This window comes from Leuresthes tenuis, unplaced genomic scaffold (assembly GCF_036924035.1).
Source record: "Leuresthes tenuis unplaced genomic scaffold, fLeuTen1.0.hap1 SCAF_22, whole genome shotgun sequence".
NCBI lineage: Eukaryota > Metazoa > Chordata > Actinopteri > Atheriniformes > Atherinopsidae > Leuresthes > Leuresthes tenuis.
In genome coordinates this window covers 17,429,016-17,450,705 of record NW_027325376.1, presented here as the reverse complement: position 1 = coordinate 17,450,705, position 21,690 = coordinate 17,429,016, and the positions used below count along the sequence as shown (strand labels likewise).

At 39.5% G+C, this 21,690-nt stretch overlaps 1 protein-coding gene across 2 annotated transcripts in view; it reads right to left on the bottom strand.

The window, feature by feature from the left end:
- Positions 1-21,690, bottom strand: part of arhgap36 (Rho GTPase activating protein 36) — a 68,499-nt gene that overhangs the window by 3,940 nt on the left and 42,869 nt on the right. For both annotated transcript variants that reach the window (XM_072376959.1, XM_072376960.1), the window contains exons 3-11: positions 19,794-19,862; positions 11,274-11,587; positions 5,004-5,208; positions 4,806-4,861; positions 2,558-2,708; positions 2,282-2,430; positions 1,166-1,336; positions 953-1,041; positions 627-853 (exon numbers count right to left, since the gene is read on the bottom strand). In XM_072376959.1, coding sequence (XP_072233060.1) covers positions 627-853; positions 953-1,041; positions 1,166-1,336; positions 2,282-2,430; positions 2,558-2,708; positions 4,806-4,861; positions 5,004-5,208; positions 11,274-11,587; positions 19,794-19,862 — 1,431 coding nt within the window. The remainder of the gene's footprint in view (positions 1-626; positions 854-952; positions 1,042-1,165; positions 1,337-2,281; positions 2,431-2,557; positions 2,709-4,805; positions 4,862-5,003; positions 5,209-11,273; positions 11,588-19,793; positions 19,863-21,690) is intronic.

The following is a 21,690-nucleotide window of genomic DNA, read 5'->3' as shown; positions in this document are numbered from 1 at the left end:
TTCGGTGCCTTTTTGTGCTTGAGTGATTCATAGGTCAGTCGAAACAGACCAACAAAAATGTACATTCCTCTTAAAATGGTCAGATACGAGGACTGAACTAAGAATGAGATAAAAATCAGCCAAAGTCTAAAGAACATCTTTGAAAGATCTTCAGAAGGCCTGGAAAACTGATCGAGACCACTATAAAAGATTACAGGAAAGTCTGGCTGCTTGGAAGCTGAATAAATAGAAATGAGGGGTAGAGCTAGACTTTTGCATAGTGTTGTACTTTTGGACCCTTTTATTCCCAATTTCCAATAACTCAGCACTTGGCAGAGACTTGAGAGAGTAGCTTCATGCCTACAAAAGTGACTGAAAAGTGATCGACCCCTGAAGGTAATAATGGCTTCAATTCATTCTGGGTTTGATGCTGTCTATCTTAATGTTTTCATTCTTTAAGTGAATTCAAAACAGCTTAATGAAAAAGCTTTCCTGGGAACCTGTTTTCTTCCATTGGGAATTCTTCATGTATTTCTTTCACCACAAAAAAAACTACAATAATCCAAAACATGTTGGATCCCCACCAACCTTAAATCCTTCAAATTCACATATAAATACTGTTGAAATAACGCCAACTGAGTGAGTACCGTATCTCGTCTCCTGCCGCTTCCTGTTCTGGTTCAGTTTGAGGACGTTGAGGAAGACTTCACTGGTCAGGCTGCCTTCACCGCCGCTGCCGTCTGGGGGAAAAAGTGGCGACGGGGGCTCGAGCGGGGACAGACTTCCGCTCGAGGCTCCGACAGAGTCCAGAGAAACCCCCGTGTCCCGGCGGCCCCCTGACTCAGTGCTGCCCTCCAAAGTCAGGTGACTTCCGCTGTGGAGAGGCAGACACACACACAGATGCTGCAGTGTGGGTTCGTGTCACGGCTGCTTTTGTTTTGCAATACAGCAGACCTGATGGGACTTGGTTTACCTGAGTTTCCTCCGTAGCAGGTAGTCAATGATGTCCGGGTCCGTTTGGATGAGACTCATCAGGACTTCCTGCTGCAGCTCTGCAGACACCTGCAGGAAGTGGATGAGAGTCAAACAGATGCATGCGAGGAAGAACTTTATCTGAAGCATATTTCACAACGAAAAGGACAATGCTGGGAGACGGTGATGAGGCTGAATCTGTGTCCTCTCCTACCGTGAAGAGCCTGCGGTAGTTCTGTATGAGCACCAGAGTCACGCTGATGATCGCCGTGCTATCCTCGATCCCCATCGTGTGAGGACTCACATCTCCTCCTTGCTCCCTCTGAAGCAGGTTCGGCCCGAAGATCACCGCCAGGTTGGCCGGCGTCATTTTGTTACCAGGGATCTGGATGAGAGAAGGAGGAGGAGGCAGTGTAGGTAGATGAGATGAAGAGCGTAAGAATAGTGAGGCATTCAAGGGAGGGTGCAATTCCAGAGGCACTGCCTGGGTCACTTAAATCATGTTCAATGAACTCTAAAAACCTTAATCCTTCTCATCTTTTAAGAATTTGACTTCAAACAAACAGGCAAAGCTTAAATCCCAGGAGGTCAGTAGGAAGAAGAAAAGGAAATATTTCTGCTACATTTCCTTTTGTGCTGCCTTATGTATCAAAAAGGAAAAACACGAACGATTAAACTCTGCTGAGACTGACTGTTAATAGAAATACATCACTGACTGGTGAGTGAGTTTGAATACAATCATGGTGCACTAAAAGTAAAAGAATGAAAAAAAAAAATCTGCGTTTCTGTATGAGATAAGCACTTTTTTGGGGATTTTGAAGGATATCAATAGTTCTTATTAAATCAGGACATAACCAAGTTTACGAATGAGAACCTCCATGTTCTTATTACCTTCACTAATATTATATATTTATGGTTCATTCATGTGCTCTGAACGTGGTAAATATTGAGAAAAAAAAGGGAGAATTTCCTACATAAAGTCTTACTTTTCACTTGCCTTGATCTAACATGACAACAGAGATTTATTCATCAATCATTTCATTTACTTTTTTATTCCATCTACAGTCCTGGCACAGACAGGCAGTAGCTTCCAGTGGTCTCAGGAAGCGCAGGCAGAATTAGGACTGTGTGTAAATACTCCACTTTAAACAAGGATGGTCAAAACTTGTCAATCAAATGCTGATATGTCCTAAATTTGGATTTGCTTCCAGTGTTTCAACTCAGTGGCATCACTTTCAGTTCTCAAAGTGTTTATGTTTCTAATTGAACCCTGACGACCTGGTTGGAGCCGGTTCCACCGAACTGAGGTAAACTATGTGCAACAGCCTACCTCCTCGTCGTTGGTTCCTATACTGTCCTGGGCGTAGCTCTGCACGGTGTGTAACAAAGTGAGGAGGCGGAACAGTGTGTCACAGTTGCAGGGAGGGAGCAGGTAGAGCAGGTGCTGGAGGAACTGCAGCTGGTCTGCTCCTCTCAGCACTGGGTGGAGCACAGAGAAGTGGAGGAGGTTGGTGGGATCACATGTCACCTCATGTTATTTACTGAATGCAGCTGTAATTTTCGCGGTACTTGTTCTACGTGTAAGGTGGTATGTGTATCTGCTTACAGTTGGCGTGCAGAAAGGCGGGGTAGAGCTCTCGGGGCAGCAGAGGATCAGGCATGTCCCTCAGGAACTCTTTGAGCAGCGCTGCCACATCGTGCACGCTGTGCTCCTCGTCCAGCTGGATGTCCACCCCCATGTCAAAGTCTTCTCGCAGCTGAGGGGCAAAAACACAAACGCACGCCAAGACAATAAATGTAGTCCATAAATACAGAAAGGCCCAAGGGAAAAGGATTCACAGATAGAAACGCAATGTTCATGGCAGCTCTGGCTGGGGTGATACAGAGGCCACAGGCCCCTGATGGACAAGATTTCTGAAAAACAGGATGTAACACTTCATCAACATGAAGCTTATTCTTATTTTCCAGTGGAGAGTAACAGGAAACAGAGGACAGTGAATCATAGGACAGTTGCCACTGAGCCCCACCAGTGTCATTGCTGGGAACAACACTGAAAGAAGTGTCTAAGTCTCCGAGATGTCTGGTTTACAGCGACTGTAGGCTGTACACGATGTAGTCCGTGTAGTCCGCTCTGCTGCCTCCATAGGTATAAAAAAAAATCTAATTAAAGTCCTAAAGGACGAGGTAATGCCTCAAGCAGAGAGTCATTATTTTTGAAACCTTTTTTCAACAAATAAATACATAACGTCTGAGGGGAACAGTGGGTGAAACAGCAGCGGTAATGGTAATTGGATCTGTTGGGAATTTAAACTCACAAACAAAACACAAACTGTACTTCTATGTTTATGCATTTAACAGAAACATTTGTCCAAAGCGACTTACAGGTAGGTAGATAGGGTAAGGGGGTCTTGCCTAAGGACCCCTACTGGAGGTAGTACCTTTCATGCAGGGGATTTGAACCCAAGTCTTCCACACACGAAAGGTGGCAATCATACCATTACACTATCCAGTCCTGGGAGGCCTACCAGGACTGGATAGTGTAATGGTATGATTAACAGGTGCACACATATAACTGATGTATGTCTATAACATAAGAAGCCTGTGGTAGTAGACCCAACTAATGTATTAAACAAGCCACTGAACAGCAAAGGGAACAGTAACCTACTGTCTGTCATATCAGCATTCAAGAACTTTTTGATTAAAAACTTGTGTTATATACATGTCATTGTCCTGTAGATGCATTGTGTTACTGCATCAAACAGATCAGTGTGTAGATGCAAAACAATTTTCTCCAGCTAAACTCAGACAAAACTTAAATCATTGTCTGTGGCCCACAGAAACAAAGAGAAAGCGTTATCGGTCACCTTGAGACTCTCTCTCTTAAACCCAATAATCAAGTTAGAAATCTAGGGGTAATATTGGACTCAGACCTGAACTTTAAATCATCAGAAGCTTTCTGCCATCTTAGAAACATTGCCAGAATCAAAGGGATAGTGTCTAAACCAGACTTAGACTAATCCATGCGTTTATCTCCAGCAGGTTGGACTACTGTAACGGCCTGCTCACTGGGCTCTAAACGGGCTGTAAGACAGCTGCTGTACATCCAGAACGATGCTGCTCGAGTCCTGACTAGAACCAGGAAATACGGCCATATTAGTCCAGTGCTCAGGTCTCTGCACTGGCTTCCTGTCGCTCGGAGAACAGACTTTAAAACAGTTCTGCTTGTGTACATGGTCTAGAGCCAAAGTACATCTCTGACATGTTGGAGCCATATGAACCAACTGGGACTCTGAGAACCTCAGGGAGGGGTCTCCTGATGGTGCCCAGAGTCAGGACTAAACAAGGTGAGGCTGCGTTTCAGGTTTATGCTCCTAAAATCTGGAACAGCCTTCCAGAAGATGTGAGACGGGCCTCAACTCTGACAATGTTTAAATCCATGCTGAAAAGAATTATTTAGCTGTGCATATGGCAACTGAAAGTATCTTATCTGCACTCTTTGCTTTTAATTGAATTAATTAATGGAATGATTGGAATGATTTTATTTGCCTTCTTGTGATTTTATGTAGCTGTAAAGCACTTTGAATCGCCTTGTGTACGAATTGTGCTCTACAAATAAACTTGCTTTGCCTATACAGGCCAACACGATCAACAGTTATAATATTTTTCAAATATTCTTAAAAGAGAAGGAGAAGCCTACTGAGAGGGTAATGTACTTTTAGTTGTACATTTGAAATAACGTTTGTTTTTAGTTTGATACACGAGTTAACTCTTAGCATACCAAGTGTACTTTGTTTTTAGATGGGATATTTTATTCAGCTGTCATTTTCAATCGTTAAAGTAAAGAGTGTTCTCACCTGTCTCACTCTCTTCTTAGAGCTCCCAACTCGGAAAATGCCGACCGTCTGGAGGCCTAGGAACAAGATGTCATTATTTACAATGATGTCCTTTTGTGTAGATGCATAGAAAATAGCATAAACTGTGCACTGATTGGCTTTAACTGAAACCTCCTCAATGTTAAATTTGGGGATGCCAAATAGCACATGGAGTCTCACCATGGGTCTCGATGTGACTGCAGCACCTCTCCACCACCCGAGGCACTTGTCTATAGATGGGGTTGAGGCTGAGCTTGGCCTGGGTCCTCCCTTCTGATGGCGATTTTTTTAATTCCAGCTCGGCCGGGTGGGAGAGCTGCAGCGCCTCCAGGAGGCGAGACTGACTCTCTACAAGGTCAGAGATGGAGTCCACTGACAGACCACCCTGCAGGGTGGAGAGAAAAGACTGATGTAGGAAACTCAACTTTTTATTGAATTTTCAACCTGTAACGATCCACACCAAGACTTTTTCATTGAAATAGCAGCACATAAAAAAACTATCAGTCCAGACTGTTTGCAGAGCTTCATGAATAATCTCTGTCCAAACTAATACCGCTGAAAGAGCACATCATATTTAATGTAAAATCTGGTATGCACATGCCAATGTACACAGGAAGTAGAGTTTAACGTAATCGGAGAACTGTGAAAAATAATTCAAGTTAATGAGGACCAATGAGCTTCAGCTTTCCTGTCTACAATGATATACATACGTTACAACTATATAGATACATTTTAGAGTCAAAAGGTCACTTGATTTAACCCTTTATTGGCAAGATGAATCGTCTATGTTTGGGCAGTGGACACCAGCTTTTACAATCTTTTATCTCTTATATCAATGACTATACTAGCAGGAATCATGTCAGCACCTTGTTGCCTGCTGTGTTAGTGTGCGGGTTGGTGTTTGACTGTGCACAGACTTAATGTTTTCATGTTACAGCCTTTTGCTGCCACTTGGGAGCAGAGTCAGAATCAGTCTCATAATTGGTCCTTTAGCTTTGTTCTGCTGTAGAAAAGTCAGAAGTCACAGTGGATAAAGATCTGCGTTTTTGATGGAATAAAACTAATGGTGTTTTTAAACATGGGTACATGCATTAATGCTAGCTGATTAAATCTTTTCCCATTGCCTGTATTAGAATGTTTACCCCAAATACTCTAAGGGCTATAACTTAATGGTCCGGCATACCACAACCTCCCAGGGGACAAGCTTGTAACTAAGAAGGGATGTCATTACATTGTATCCTGCAGTGTGTTGGACCACATTCTCTGAAAATTACACTTTCTAAGATCACTAGAACAGTTTATTTTTGTAAACTTTTACTTTTTATCCCCCCTTTTAAGCCTTTTGTTGCCCCTATCCCAACCCTGAGATGTGTTGCTGCCATCGGATTCAAGATGAGCTAGTTTTTTGGGAATAAAAGATTGGTTTATAAGACTTACTAATCTTTGCTTTTTGATTTGATTTTTTTGTAGTTGTGGTTATAAAATTGATCAATCTCTTCTATTTATTCTGCAAGTTGTTGTTGTCTGTTTCAGAGCCTTCACGGGAGTTGTTATGGTGGGTAAATGTGTGTTTCTGTGAAAAAAAGCTGTGCTCATTCTTGCAGGCCCGTGTGCAGGATCTTCAGTGAAAATTAGCGTGTGGACCCTGGTGTTGTGTTCCCATAAATACTGTGCAGAGCTGGGGCTGATAAATACCGGCAACTAATGCAGAGTCATTTGATATGGTACTGAATAGGGATTATACACTTACCCATTGCAGTCAAAAGCTGGATGTTACCAGGTGTTAGCAGGTTAATTAACATTATCCAGTGAAGTTACTGCTTCTATGTGCTTTAGGGACTGTGTGAAAGTCTTACTGTGCTGACTGACAACCAAATATCCAGATGCCTATGATGGATACCCGTGTGCTGCCATACACGAGACCTTTTTCTCAAAAATAAAAACAAAATCTGCCTTCTAGATATGTAAACAATGCAGATGGCCATTTTGGAGGCTGTTACACCAAAACAAAGAGCTCAGATGTGCTTTAATTTCTGTTTTGTTAAGGGAATCTGCAGATTTTGTGACATCTCTCTGTAGGTTTAGCATAATGAGACATCACCTTCATATTAGATGATATTAGACAATCTAAACTATGTTAAAAAATATAACTGATTTAGTGTTTAGTGCAGTATGCATGTCTCCAATCCATCATTACCGTCTGACCTCCAGGTTTACAAATGCAGGTAAACATCATTATTCCCCAAAATTTGATGCTGTGCTTTGTAAAGTAAACTACCAATGCTTAAGTGAAACAATAAGCGGAACAGTAACAATTGGATACAATGAGAAATATTAATGTTGAGCTGGTGACAGTGGAGATGAGAGGGCTATCAGAAAAATAAAGGGAAAAAAAGTCAAAAGGATACTGACTGTAAAAAAGTAAAGTATTTCAAGACAGATGACAGTACAAGAGGCCAACAGAATAGAAAAGTCAGCTTGCATCACTGATCTTGACAAATCCATCCAACAGATATTTGTGGAGCCAAAAAAGTCTGCGAGTATAAATCACTTTGACCTCTAAATAGTTTCTGGAGGAACATTGAGTGTCTGTGGAATTTCCAACAGCAGCGCAGTCAAGCAAAAACAGTCAGACTCAGAAATGAAAGCCTTTTTCAAATGTCCAGAAGTAAGACCCTTTTGAAAACTGACTAGATGGATGTGAATGTAAATAGACCATCTAATATCATGTATGAAGTTTGCGCTCCTGTGAGGACTAACAAATGGACTGACTAAAATTCAGCTGCATTTTGGGAAGACACTGTTAGCGCCTCACGGTGCCATCTGTCCTGACTCAAACTTACACCACAAATAGATTACACATATAAATTATTTGTGTTGTAAGTTTCAGACAGGATATATACCAATTCAAAATGTGCTGTCTGCAGTCTCTCACCCAGCTTGTTCATGTGAACCTTTGCACCTTCTGTTTACTTTATCCGTCTCTGAGCCTGACAAGTCACAGTCACAATACCACACGAATAACTGCTGTTGCCTCCTCGTCCATCAACCTCTCCGTGTGTGTGTGTATGTACACATGTTGTCAGACATGTAAACATGAGCTGTTACAGTCCAGACATCAGTGTGAGTCAGAGTCCCATTTAGCTTGAAAAGGATGGGACACCAACCAGCAATGACTGCTCAAATAGTAAAGCTGGTTACTGTCATGGCTAAAAATCAATACATTTTAATGCAAACCACATTCATTTTTTCACATTCGGCCTTCTGCTTTGATAAAGGCATATTACCTGGCTATAAATTCTGCACGTTTCTATTATATTTACTAAATTTAAGCAGGTCTTTTAAATAATCTTGTAAATAAGAGCTGTATTTCCATTTGTCTGTAAATTTACAGCCAACCTAACATCTTTCTAATCATGCTAATATTTGTTTGGTTTATTTAAACTACAGTTTAGACTAATCAGAGTCTCTATTTTAGATGTAATTTTCCTAACAAAGCTATACATGCTAAATCCAAGTAAATTGGATTTGCTTGGTGACCAACTGTCCTCCACTTCAAGCCACGCAGTGAGCTCAGCGTAGGAGGGGAATGTGTGGAATTTAGTGACATCTACTGTTAAAGTCACAGATTACATTCAGCTGAATAACAGGTCAAAAGGCTGTTCCATTCTGAAAACATCAAGTGCACGAAGGCTCTGACGTTGACCTCTCAAAATCCTTATGCATCCTTCCTAGAGCTGTCACTTTTTCCAAAAAACAGCTTTGAACAAATATGAAAAAAACATTATATCAATAGTTTTCAATTCTGCAAATGGTGTCTGCCACATGGACAGCTATCCCTTTCATTTTAGTAGCTCATTTTACCAGGATGAAGCTAAGACCAGAGAACCCTCTGATGAGTGACAAGGACACCTTAGTCTGAAGCACTAACAGACCATAGTTTTTCATTTGAATGGTGCTCTAACATTCAAAGTTTCCCCACATTCGATTGGATGTTCAACGTTTGAAGAAAAAGTGGCAGTCCTGCTCCTCTCTTGGAATCTGTGCAGTTGCAGATGCTCCTGCAGGAATTACCCACAGTGAATAGCAAATTTGTTGATATACAAATGTGAGCATCCATCACCTACAATTACACAGAAACCAAGCACAGCTGTGTGGGAAGAAATTCCTCCAAAGGTTGTTTGTGATAACATCTGATTGCTGGCTTTTATGGTTATCCACTGAATGCTTCAAGCCCTCGCACACTCACGTACCCAAGCACAATGGCTCTGAGGTCAGTTCAGGCAGTGAGGGTTCAGAGATAAGGCCTTAGGGTGGAGATTGGCACTGGGCCAGCAATCGAGATCAACACTAAACTTCTACTTAATCCAAGCGTGTTTGTCTGTGAAAATAATAAATTATTGGTATGTTAAACTTTGAAATGAAGAGTTACATCTTCAGCAGTTTTAAAAACATATTGAATACAATAATCCACTCACTGATTTTTGACGCTTAATAACAGTCACTAAAATCTTCATATTTGTAATGAAACCTTCCGCAATGTGACTGAGAATGGATCATTTCGGAAATTCCTTCTTCTCTCCCCACAACTAATGGAAACTTTTAACTGCAATTGGCAACTACAGCCAAGAGAGCAGGTCAAATTTATTAGGTTGGTGATTTTGACCTGATTACAGCCAAAGTTACTTTTTCCAACAATGTGATGACTTCATTGCATTCTGTAACAGTTAACATATCACAAAAGGGATGAAAAGATAATGAATTACCAATTGAAAATATGGAAAATTTTAATCTTATTGAGTCTTCACTCTACTACACTTACGTTCAGTTGTTCAATCGTTTCATTTTATGCTACATTTCTCCTCCAACTTTTCAAGCTGGGAGCAGATATAAGTAGAAAGTTACTTTTCAGATCCAGTATGCTAATTAAAAAATGAATATATTTATCACTGAATAAACCATTTGGAAGTTTTTAAAATAGTAAAACGTAGTAGGTACAGCTTTATATGACAAAGACTTTGGCACTTTGAAGCTACATTTTGAACATTTCTTACTCTGCTTCATAACTACTCTTACAAACAAAGCACTCTTTTCCTTTTAAATTAGTCAACAACTTGTTGACACAATTTTGAGCTATTATTTGGGTTTTTCTCTTTGTTTCAAATCTTAATTTCAGAGTGGGATGACAGAGTGGGATCATTTTTACCCAGTAATGAAGCTAAACAGCACTCTGACATTATCGTGTATTTTTCAATCAAAAGTCTCAAGTTAGGCAGGACTGTGTGTGCAGTGTTTACCCACATAACAGACTCCTGTGAGCTACACATGATAGCTGGTTCAGGGTCGATAACCGTTATGATACTCATTATAAGCTTAACAAAATCACTGGTTCCAGATCAGCATGAAGGCAATTACAGGGTGTGATCGCTTCAAGCTTCATACATTTGCATGGAAAAAGCAAATACACACTGCATTTTTTCCTTCCAACACACAGCTGTGGCAACAAATAAAAGAATTAGCTGTCAAACTTTTTATAGTTGAAGTTGCAGTCAGAGATTAGCTTTTTGCATTTCAGAAGCCTTTTTTTTATAATGATGACGGTTCTAAAATTGCAATAAGTAAGAATATTTACGCAGAGACAGTTTAAGAAAAGTTTTTTTTTTAATTACTTAAACTTATAGCAAAGCACAGCTACGTTGCTGAGAAAGCTACTGAAGTTAGCATGCCAACTAGCTAACTCACCCTCCATTCAACAGAGGTTTTTTTCTTTTAAACTACATGATTCAAACTTTTTGTCAGTCATGATGAATGATAGGATGAAACAGTTAATGTGAACATAGCTAAAAATGAATTAGTAAGCCGGTATTGAAAAGGGTGACCAGGAGAGGATCTGGTTAGCTAATGTTTGCTTTTAGGCTTGCTGCACTCATATCACTCAAGATTATCTATTTCTATTCCGTCAATTGTACAACTATGTCATGAGATTTAATATTTTTTCATCAACTTATGCACCTTTTAAGGGCTGTAAATACTATAACACATGTATATTATGCCATAAGTAATTGATTCAAGCATGTTTTCCAATTCTTTAAAGTTTGATAATTTTTTAAAAGTTAATCTTAAGTATTTTCATGTGATTAATGTTGAAATTCTGAAGACAACGATAGACAAAAACAAAGGAATAGATAATTTCCACCAAAATGTCGCTTTCTTTTACTGCTATACTATCCTACAAAAAGACAAGAATTTCCCAAATTTACTTTTACTTTTACTTCAGTCATAATATTATCACCATAGGCTATCTGTTTCTAATCTGTTACGGGTTACATTGAATAACTGTGGAGTCTAAGAAAAAAAGTTTTTTCACTCATGCTAAATGCAAATTGTCTGAGTTGCTGAAGTGTTTAGGTTATAAACTAATGTGTGTATTGACTCATAAAGCAGACTTACTCTCCTCTGTCCTCTGCCAGTGTTATCCAGTAATGCAGGGGACAGTGGTGCGCTCTGGGTGTCAAAAACTGGCGCAGGTGCCACTGAGTTTGCAGATGGTGAGCCTGGGCCTACTCCTGTGATCGATGAGGCGCTGCCTAGAGGTTTGTTTCCATTAAAGAACTGCCGCTTCTCGGCCCTGAAGTGCAGGATGCTGGCCTCAAGGTCCAGACAGTCGCGCCTGCTTTCCTTCAGAGCATCCTGCCGCCGTTTGTAGGCGTGGTCGTTGGCAATGACCTGGGAGAGCGGGATGCTGAATGCCTTGGGTGCAGATTCTGGGGAGCAAGGGAAACAATTATTTAATACCATAACAAGCAGAGAACAAGGGAGGAAAATGTGTGAAAATGGGGATAAAGCTAGAAATACAAGACACAGAAGATACACATAGTTTTAAGGGATTTAAAAGTTATTGCTACATGAATCATACGGGAAGAAAGACAGCTACAGATTCATACACAAGCATGTTTTCGGCGTGGAATGAGAGTGGACACAGGTAACTTTTTTTGTTCAAGAAACACATTTAGTCAGAGTAACAACTCAGAAGGACGATCTGAAACCAACATCATTGACATGCTGTTAATCTTTCTTAAAAGTTTTAACATCTGTTCAAATGTGGGGAACCTTGAAATGTAAAGACTGGAACACCAGACCGTTTGAAGTAGTGTGCCTTATGATCCATCAGAGGGCACTCTAGTAAAAGGTTGGCCTAATGACTGCCCCTTAACCTCTCAGTTAAAGAAGCTAATGTTGCTAATTTTATATATGCTATGATGCAAGAAAAATGGAAAAAAACTAGAGCGAAAAGCTGTCCTAGGAGAAAAATCATGGCTCCAAAATATCCCAGACATTGTCTTTGAAAAATTTTTGGATTCTACACTGTAAATGGTAAATCAACAAAAAAAAAGGCTATACGTTGACTCTGTAGAAAGCTGTTGTCTTACTCTATCATGACAAACTCACCTGTTAGCTTTCCACCCGCCCAAGTAAGGCAGCAGAAGCACCTCATATTGTAATTTTGGAGAAATTGAGGTTAAGTGTACAAAATAATGACTGGCAAGGTTTGTTAATCAGTTAAGATAGGTGTTTGTTTATATGTGACGTTGAAATAAACTTGGTGGCTTGCTGAGCACAATACTCTCACAAAAGATTAGAGTTTCAAGTTGACAAGCTGTATAAGAATAGACAGAATGGACAGAGAGAACATTTAAAGAAGGATAATCCTGTTTGAGCAGCCACAAACCAGACATCAAACTAAAACTGACATAGTTTTACTTCAGCAGCAGTGATGCAGACCCAACACGAGCGAGGTAAGAGTCAGTTACATGGTCACTCACTCAGCTAAAACTGAAAGTCCTTCGCCCAGCTACTTTGTATGACTCTAAAATTTTAGCACACACCCTGGTCTAACTCAACACTTAGCAAAATGTAGTTAGAGAAAGACAAAGCCTTGGATAAAAGTAATAAGAACAACTTTTTTATAGTACAATGTAAACAGAAATAATAAATAATAATAATAAATAATAAATTAATAAATAAATCATTGCATCTTAGTCTCGTCGGAGTCTCATGGTTGAAAGCACTGCACGTAATGGTGGCATCTGACACCCTTCAATGGGGAAACACTTCATATAAATCATATCTGAGAGAGTACCAAAGGTGGTCCCAAAGAATTGTCATTTAATTCTGATATGTTCCATATCTCCTGCTGAATGTATGGGTGTTAGTTTAAATTACTCTTATCAGTTGTACTGACGGGTATGAACAAACAACCAACAGGGTGGTATGGATTGTAGGCCAAATGATGGAAGCACCTGGATGAGATGTTCATGGATCCAAAGGTAAACCCTTTGTTGTGCTACAAGTGCCACCCTAAGCCTCTTACAAAGTGTGGGTTTAAAGACATGAGCTAAACTCACCCCCTGGTAAGAATTAATTGTCCTGTGTAACGTAGATAATTTAAAAGTTGTTAAACACAGTTATTCTTTAAGTTTTACAGACAACATGAGTCCAGCTTGACATATGCAATCACAGTTAAATCAATTTCCACCTCTGGAGATAGAATTTTAAAAACTTTTAATAGACACATTTAAATAAAGAATAACCTATTAGCAAAGGCATGTTTCTGCGCTTTTGACAGTGTATTTGTGTTTGATCGAAAAACTCTTCCTAAGAGATAATAGTTTCCTCACAGAGGTCAGCTACAGGATATAGGTGGAGAGAGATCTTTTCAAATGACATTTCGTCAGGAGGTGTCTTCAGCGGGTTTGTGGCCTTGCCCTCCTACTTTTGGGAAAGGATATCAATGAACAATAGATGCTAATAAAACTCTTCTGCTCCTACTATACACACGACTAAAGTGCACTCTTATATATCCATGTAGATACTGTATGTGTCTACATTGACATGCATGATAAAGGAAACACTTGCTCAGTGCTTCCTTAGGGGTGAGGGTTAGTCACGGTAATCAGGTGGCATCTATACTTAACTTGCTCACATTTAGAGAACCGTGACAAAGCACATGATTGATTTAAAAAGGAACACATGGATGACTAAAACACGCACGTGTATTCACACCTGGTGAGAGAACTCCCGAGCAGGTCACATAGCCAAGATGGACTGGCAGGATGCCCCGTAAAGCCTTAAAGTTATGGGATTGACTCAGCTTGAAATAACTCTCAGATGGTCTGGAGACTTTCTTCAGTAACTACAGAGCAACTTGGATGCAGCATTCATATCATGATCAATAAAGAGGAAAATTGAATATCTTAAATGAAGCATGATTTTGTAAGTGAACACAAAAGGTAAAACCTCTAGACTACGTGTAAAAGCAAAGTACCGTTGAGATCTCAAAGGGAAATAAAGACACATTTTCTCATTCAACTACCAATGCAAAATGTATCAGTTTTCAGAATCTCATTAAAAACTAATGACTAAATTTCTTGTTATTCCCATAAAGCAAAGAGCAAATTCAGAAGCGGCCCACATTTTTTATGTATTTTAGTGTCATTTTTACAATTAGTGATTCCATTTTCTACTCTAAAACCTTTTTTTCTGTGATGTGTAACGTCAGACTAAACCAAATGCCCCCCCACCTCCACCACATGTGCCTCCATTAGGTGCCAGGCTCACCCATAAGCTCCTTGCCTTGCTGGCAAACTGGCAGCTAGCATGTAGCTTGTGTTTCTTTTAGCCCCTGGTACAAGCTAACAGTCTACACTACTGCTAACAGCTAATTAGTTCCACATATTGTGAAGCTATTCATGCATGTTCGAATAGCAGAAATTTGATGAAAGATCAACTAAGTCTCTGGGTTTAATGGAGGAATTGATCAAGAATTGTGCTAATTTCTGGTCTTCTGTCAGATGTTTCCAAGCTAATGCAAAAGGGATTTACTACAAAGTATATGTTGCTGCCAACAAACAGCAACTGTAAACTTAAAGTAAAAAAGGTAGATCTGAAAATAGTAATGCCATGCAAACGCATTTAGTTTCACTAGAAAACTAAGGAAAAGTCACATCAAGGCCCATTATTTGTGAATGTAGTTGCAATACTATTTAGAGTTTTTTACAACTTTTGGCTTCAGGCTGAGCTTGGTTGGGTTCAGACACCAGAACTACTTTGTTATTCTGTTTGTGGCAGTTTGACCTCACCCCAACAAATTCAAAAATATTAGTTGAAAATCTGCTCAAGATGTTTGTTTTTCTCTCAGGATAAGGTCTAACTATTTTTAGGCAGACTTGGAAAGGGTCTGGCTGTATCTGGACTCCCCTCCTTACAATAAATAATGTATGCATGTTAGGTTCAGGTAGGTTTTGCTCAGATTTGTGATATAATACTTTGCACCTTTGAAATCCTATTTCTTTGATATTCTGCTTTATAGAATTATAAAGGTTTTTTATACTTATTTTGATGAACTACTGTATGATGTCCTATTTGTCTAACTTTTTCAGTCTGGTCATTTTTTTTTTATATGGACAGTGGGTTCATCTTATCCATTTCAGCCATCCTACAAAGCCAAATAATAGGATATAATCATGGTGATTTATGAAGAACTAGACTAATGGTAACATCAACAGCATGGATGACCACTGTGTCTTTTAACAGATTTCCCCAAACACTAACCATCTAAAGAAAGAAAGGGATCCTTGCCTTCAAGAAAAGGCTTGATGCATTGAAAGGATGTCATGTTATGCACAGCACGTAATGGACAGTTTGATCACTAAGCCTGTGCTTATTCCTCAGTCCTGACGTCTGTTGGAAGGCTGACCCCTCCACACTGCTGCCTCCTTACATTTGGCAACGCGTGTTGGTATTAAAATCCAACTGCGATGGTGTGAACTCCAAGAGGTGTTTGCTTGTTTGAGCAGGCGATTATTTAAGAGCTGGCTGTAGAAACACAGGAAGTCAACTGTGTAATAACAGCTTGTCAAGCAAGTAGCTTGTTAGGACTGGTTCAGATTCTAGGCCTGAATTTTACATCGCAGACATATAATCCACATTTGAGGCAAGTTGATAGCCATCGATCGCGATGTGGGAGCAGTTTGGATAAAAGATTTGTGAGGCTGTTCTAGTCTCTGATTGAGACCAAACAGACTGAATCACATTTTTGTAATATTCAAGACAAAGGATGGACTTAGCTCCAAGATATGCAGAATAGCTGGAACTGCTTGATTAAGATCAGCAGTTAGACGGTTGGGATCATAGGTATGGTCCAATAGTCCAAAAGATGACTTCTTATCATCAGTAGGCACTTTTCTTTGGGAAATATCATGAGGTCAAGGAAAAAGTGGGAAGAGAATTTCTTGAGGGTTTCTGATACTTCTGCTTTGTATGGAGGTGTTCAAAAAAATATTCCAATATTCTTATACGGAGGCTATATTACATATGTTATTTTAGTATAATAAGACATGTGAAATATCACTTCATTTTTAAGGTGGGTAATGTAAAAAAAAGAACCCTAAATCTAAATCCTAAATCCTGTAGTGTGTGACCCTTCCAATCATGTAGTGTATTGTGAACACATCAGGCCTCCAAACTCCCAATCAAAAAAGAAACCCTTTGTATCGTGTGAACAATACAATCACACGTTTAATCCAACTTTGTCTCTCATGTCTCAATGTTGCTCATAAATTCACTGCAAAAGCTAAAATTGTTCAACATATCTGAGGCAAATCCCCAAGAAAAAAGGCAGATGGTTGGGTTAATTGGAAATAAAAGCTTGCCTCAAATAAAAGCCAGGTTAAAATAAAGGTCTTGGTCTTTATTTGAGGAAATACGATACATTTTTACTCAAATAAAGTTACACGTGACTCCGTATGTCAAATACCGGTTAATCATCACAAATGGACGACTGTGGAACAATTACATTTTCTAAGGTGTGCTGGCTAAAGTTCCGTAACTGTCTCAAAATTTCTATTCGATTTTTGATGGCTGTTGTTAGCATTATAGGATCCTACCATGGTAGGCTTTCACAAACACTCCTTGACCGATGAGTCTGTCAGGACTTCCTGGAGCGTAGAACAAACACTGAAACTCAGACAGCTGTGTGTGTGTTAAAGTCTCATTGTTTAGGAATTTAACTGCTCTCTTTCTTGGGTATTTTTGGTTCTCAGGTCAGAGTCTGTCACAGAAAGGCATTTGAAATTGCTGTTTTTTTTTTATTTTTAAGACACCAGCAGCTGGATGATAATATTGGTCTTTTGAGATTAAACTTTACATTCTTTCTATATCTAACGCACGCTGTCCTCTGTGTAAACCCCATTAGAGCTACTGTGAAAACATTACTGAATTAGACAGCTACCCATGCAGTGTATTATCATTTCCCTCGTAGGAGCTCCAAAGAGTTACAACTTTGTAATCCTGCTACTTGTAATCCACAACCTGCCAACCCCTGGAGGCCACATATAGTCGTTCCCTCTGTAGTAGACAAGCAGAGCCAGAGCGAGCACAGCCAGGTCCCAATGTTCTGTGTTTTGATTAATTCAGTTAGCTAGAGCTAAGTCCCTGTGTATAAGAAGCTGGAGGCAGGATTTAAAGAGCTGCACAGACAGCCTGGGAATGTAAAAGTGTGCTGTATGTTTGACCGCGTCATGCCCTGCTGTGATAATCACCTGAGTGTAGAGAACATCTCTTCATTAGAGGTTTTGGGTCACATTGGCAGATGACTGGTCCCATGGCTCACAACAGCAGTGAGAGGGAAAAACAGGGAGGCGAAAAGCGAATACTTGAAAGTGTTGAAAGTAAAACAAAGAAGGCTAATTAACACAGATAAGTTCATGTTTGCACGCTCACAATAGTGCAACTGTAGCCAATACCACTGCCCCAGGAGATGAAATGGTGTTTGATCCACAGCGATCAAAGCATAAAAACACGAGACTCTCAGTATCTTTCGCTTTCAACAACACTTATGGTGTGGGTAGATCGCTGGGCAACTTTTTCAGAGACCAAATTCCATTCAAGTTTTTTGTTTGATGGCAGGATGGAGACGAGAACAAGCAATGAGGCTTGCGAAAAAGAATTTTAAAATGTGGGAAAGCCAAAACTCAAAATTCTTCCATATTTGGTAAAAAAAGAAAAATAGGTTTGGACTTGGTGTGTCTGAGATTCACCCAACAATGAGTGCCAACTCATGTCAGTGTGTGTATCATCAGCGGTGGAATTAAACTCAAGATAGCGAACTCGCACTAACGTCTACACTCACAAGAAGTTAAGGAGCTGATTTGTTTCTCGTGGCTCGAGAGCAGGAAAAAGTCAAGAATAGAGACCAGAATGCATGTGGAGTAGGATACCAACATAATGGAAAACATACATTCCACAAAATGATTTTCCTGTTTATTTTCTCTCAGTCCTCAGGGAAAGGGTCTGTACAAGCCCCATATGTACATGATTGGATGACGCACATGTTGTACAAACTATCCCATGTTGTACAAACTTGTCTTTATACCATGTCTGATGGCAGTTTACATAAGACACGGGCCTTAATGCAATAGATGTCCACACGTCAATACACGCAAGATGTTTTACCGGAATCAGACTGTGGGTAATACCTTCATTTACTTATTTAATCCACCTGACTGCCCAAAGCCAGGAATAAGTATTTCATATTTACAAACGACAAAGAGCAAACAACCGACAGTTTAATAATGTTTAAAAATGTTGGGAAATGTGTTGGTTATCAAAAATACATACATATGTATATATATATATATGTATATATATATATATATATATATATATATATATTTCCCAGGAATTTTCTTCTACTTTTATCAAGAAAGGAGTATTTGTATGAGATACAGGGAGTGAAATATTTTTGTTTGAATATTTGTCTGTTTGAAAGGGATATTTTGTTTATTCATTTATTTTTTGCACGTCTCAGATTCTAGACCTTTTCGTATCGTAGAAATTTTGATGAAGCATTCAGTGGGGTATTACATTTATTAAGAAAAACTATATCAAGAGAAGACATTTGAAAAAATTTTGCGAGAAAAAGGATTTATTTGAAAGGATATTATTAAAGTGGTAAATGTATCTGTAAGAAATGTGGGCCTTTTCTTATATTATAAAATCCGAAAATCATACATTTGAATTTGACTTTAAATAAACATTTTAAAAGATCATATTGTTGGCCTCTGCTGGACCAGCCGTCATCATTAAAAGGAGAATACTGCACTCATATATTAGGAAGAGGATGCAAGCGATCCACAGATGTCACCTTCTGCCATTACATGGCAAGTGTCTGTTGTGTAATCAGGTAGATTCAGCCTCTCACAATACACCCACATGAACCCCCCTCACACACACACACACACAAAACCCAAAGTGTTCCATATTTTCTCTGAAACCCATAAAAACGTGAACAAAATGGTTCAAGTTTTTCATAAAGTGAACTCCAGCTCACCACTTTAATCAGTTCTTCATCAAAAATGGCCGGGCGCTGATCAACGTTTCGTAAATTGTTTGGTTGAGATAGGATTTTAAAACAAATATTTCAAGTAAAATCACAACATTGTCGTTTTATTGCAGCAGACGTAAGCACCGTCTTCTGGTAGTGTTGCAATTGCTTTTGTAATGTGACACAGCGTGACTGTAGAAGGGCCCGGCGGGCGTTTGTGTTCATTCAGTGTTCAGTTTATATAGCTGTGTTGTTATATTGCTATAACAGCACATCAGAAACAAAAACTCACAAGCTTGACTCAGTGAACCCTGCATGATTCAGTTTTCAGCCCTGAGCCACTCGTGCTTTATAAACACAGTATTTCAAGTATGTGAGACCATTAGTGGTCAGCGTTGGGTAAAGCCATTGGACGCCAGTGGAGATGAAGCTGTACAGAGGGGACATTGTCCACAATGACGATGTTTGCTGCGGTAAACACTGAATCTGTGAGAAAACACATTCACAGTTTACCACAGGAGACAATGTGAGGCGGCAGATGATGCTGTGTTGAGCTACTTTAAAGCAACTCTGTGTCATGAACTTACCTCGCTCTTTCTTTTCCTTTGAAAAGGAGTCAAACTTCCTGCGAAGAGATTTTCTTCTTTTCCGTATTTCTGTGGGGGAGGAAAGAGTCACAATGAATATAACTGCGTGCTGTACTCTGAACAAACACTGGCTGCCAAAGTTCATCTCCACACAAAACAAACTACACTTGTCTCGACTGTCCTTTCCTTTGGGCCGCCCCGATTGATCCTAATAAGCTCAACCGTGTCTTCCTTAGAAAACCCTCTGCGTGACACCCCCCCCACCCCCCATTTCTCTCCTCCACTGGTTATCTTTTCCATCCAAGTGCTCATGCCTGTTCCTCAGTTCTAAGAATAGAGCGGATAAATTCAATAGACGGGTCCTCCTTGTTTGTTTGAGTAGGCCACTTTGCTTAATGGCTGTACATGAAAGGTAGACGTACGCATGTGTTTCTGCGAAAAAATACGAGGAGATAAGGGAAACAAACAGTGCAGAAGAATCAAACAGACACATTTAAATACATAAAGTGTTCTTTGTCATTTACAAAAATGTCCCGTTTGCAGACATGACTTTCAGTAGAAGTGTGGGAAGAAGTACTGCCGCTAATTTATGTGTTTCGTCAGTTCCATTGCATTTACATTTTAAAATATTAATATTAAAGAGATTAATTTACATAAACAGAAAAAAAGAAGAAGAAAACAAACTATATGGCTCAAAGTAGCGGCGCATATTGATTTGCCATATTTTGGACATTAAAATGGCACACCAAAGGGTTTGGTTTAAGTAGTAGCTGAAAAGTGAAGGAAAGGTTTTTGTTCTCTCACAGTACACCTTGAAATCACACCGAAGACTACAAAAACATGTGCTAATAACATGCAGCATGACTTGGCATGCAGTGACTGCACCGTTTTATGTTACCAGGCTGCTAAGACATGGAATGTTCTGGAAAACTGGATGGTCTCACTGTGGAAGGTTTGCTTTAACTCAACACCTCACAGATGGACAGTATTCCAAATGCAGTGAATGACCTGATCATACTTTACTGAACAATTGGATTTAGATTTTGCAGTAAAGAAATGCTGTTTTTTAAAAAAGAAATAGAAATAAATAAATATTCAACCAAACTTTAAAGGGAGATTACAGACCAATCATTTAAATATTGATTATTTGCTATTGTTCCATGTAAAATCTGAACTTTAGAATTTTTAAATGCTTTTGTGGTGAATCAGTCAAACTCTGTATACTTAAAATCATTATCACCGTTTCCCACATGAACTTCAATGCATCCTCATACATTACAACTTCCTTTTTTGTTGCTTTCTCTGTTATCCTGTGCAGTAAATCCATACACTGCACATATATCAGAGGACATTTCTACAGAAGCCCTTCTGTGAGCGTGTCTGTAAAGTGTCTGCATTTTGCTTCAAGGCTGGTTTCCATTCTTTTTATGAGCTCTACATGCTCCCTCTCTGGCTGGGGTTACTTGGAAGAAGCCATTGTCAGGGTTTGTAAAGCTTGCGGTTAGAAATTGCTAATTCAAGGTTGGATCTTTTTTTTTCCTCTATTAAAGAACGATCAGAGTCACCCACAGTGCAAATCGTGCTATTCAAAATACTTGTGACACTGGCCTAACTCACGGAGAAAAAAACATAAATACCACAAGAGAAAATAGAAGACGATTTTGTTTTTGCTGTCGGGATAAAGGGGTCAAATTCCCATGACTGCAGGAAATTGAAGTTTATTTCCAAAGCGTACAGCTCCTCCCAACACACACTCGCTGCTTCCAGCTAAGACTGATCTACTCATAAGTGCGTGTGTGTGACGCGTGTATGATTACGTAATATTGCAGCAAAGGGAGCTAAGGTGGTACACCAAGACAAATACACTGAGCCCAATTTCACATGAAATAGCATTTTC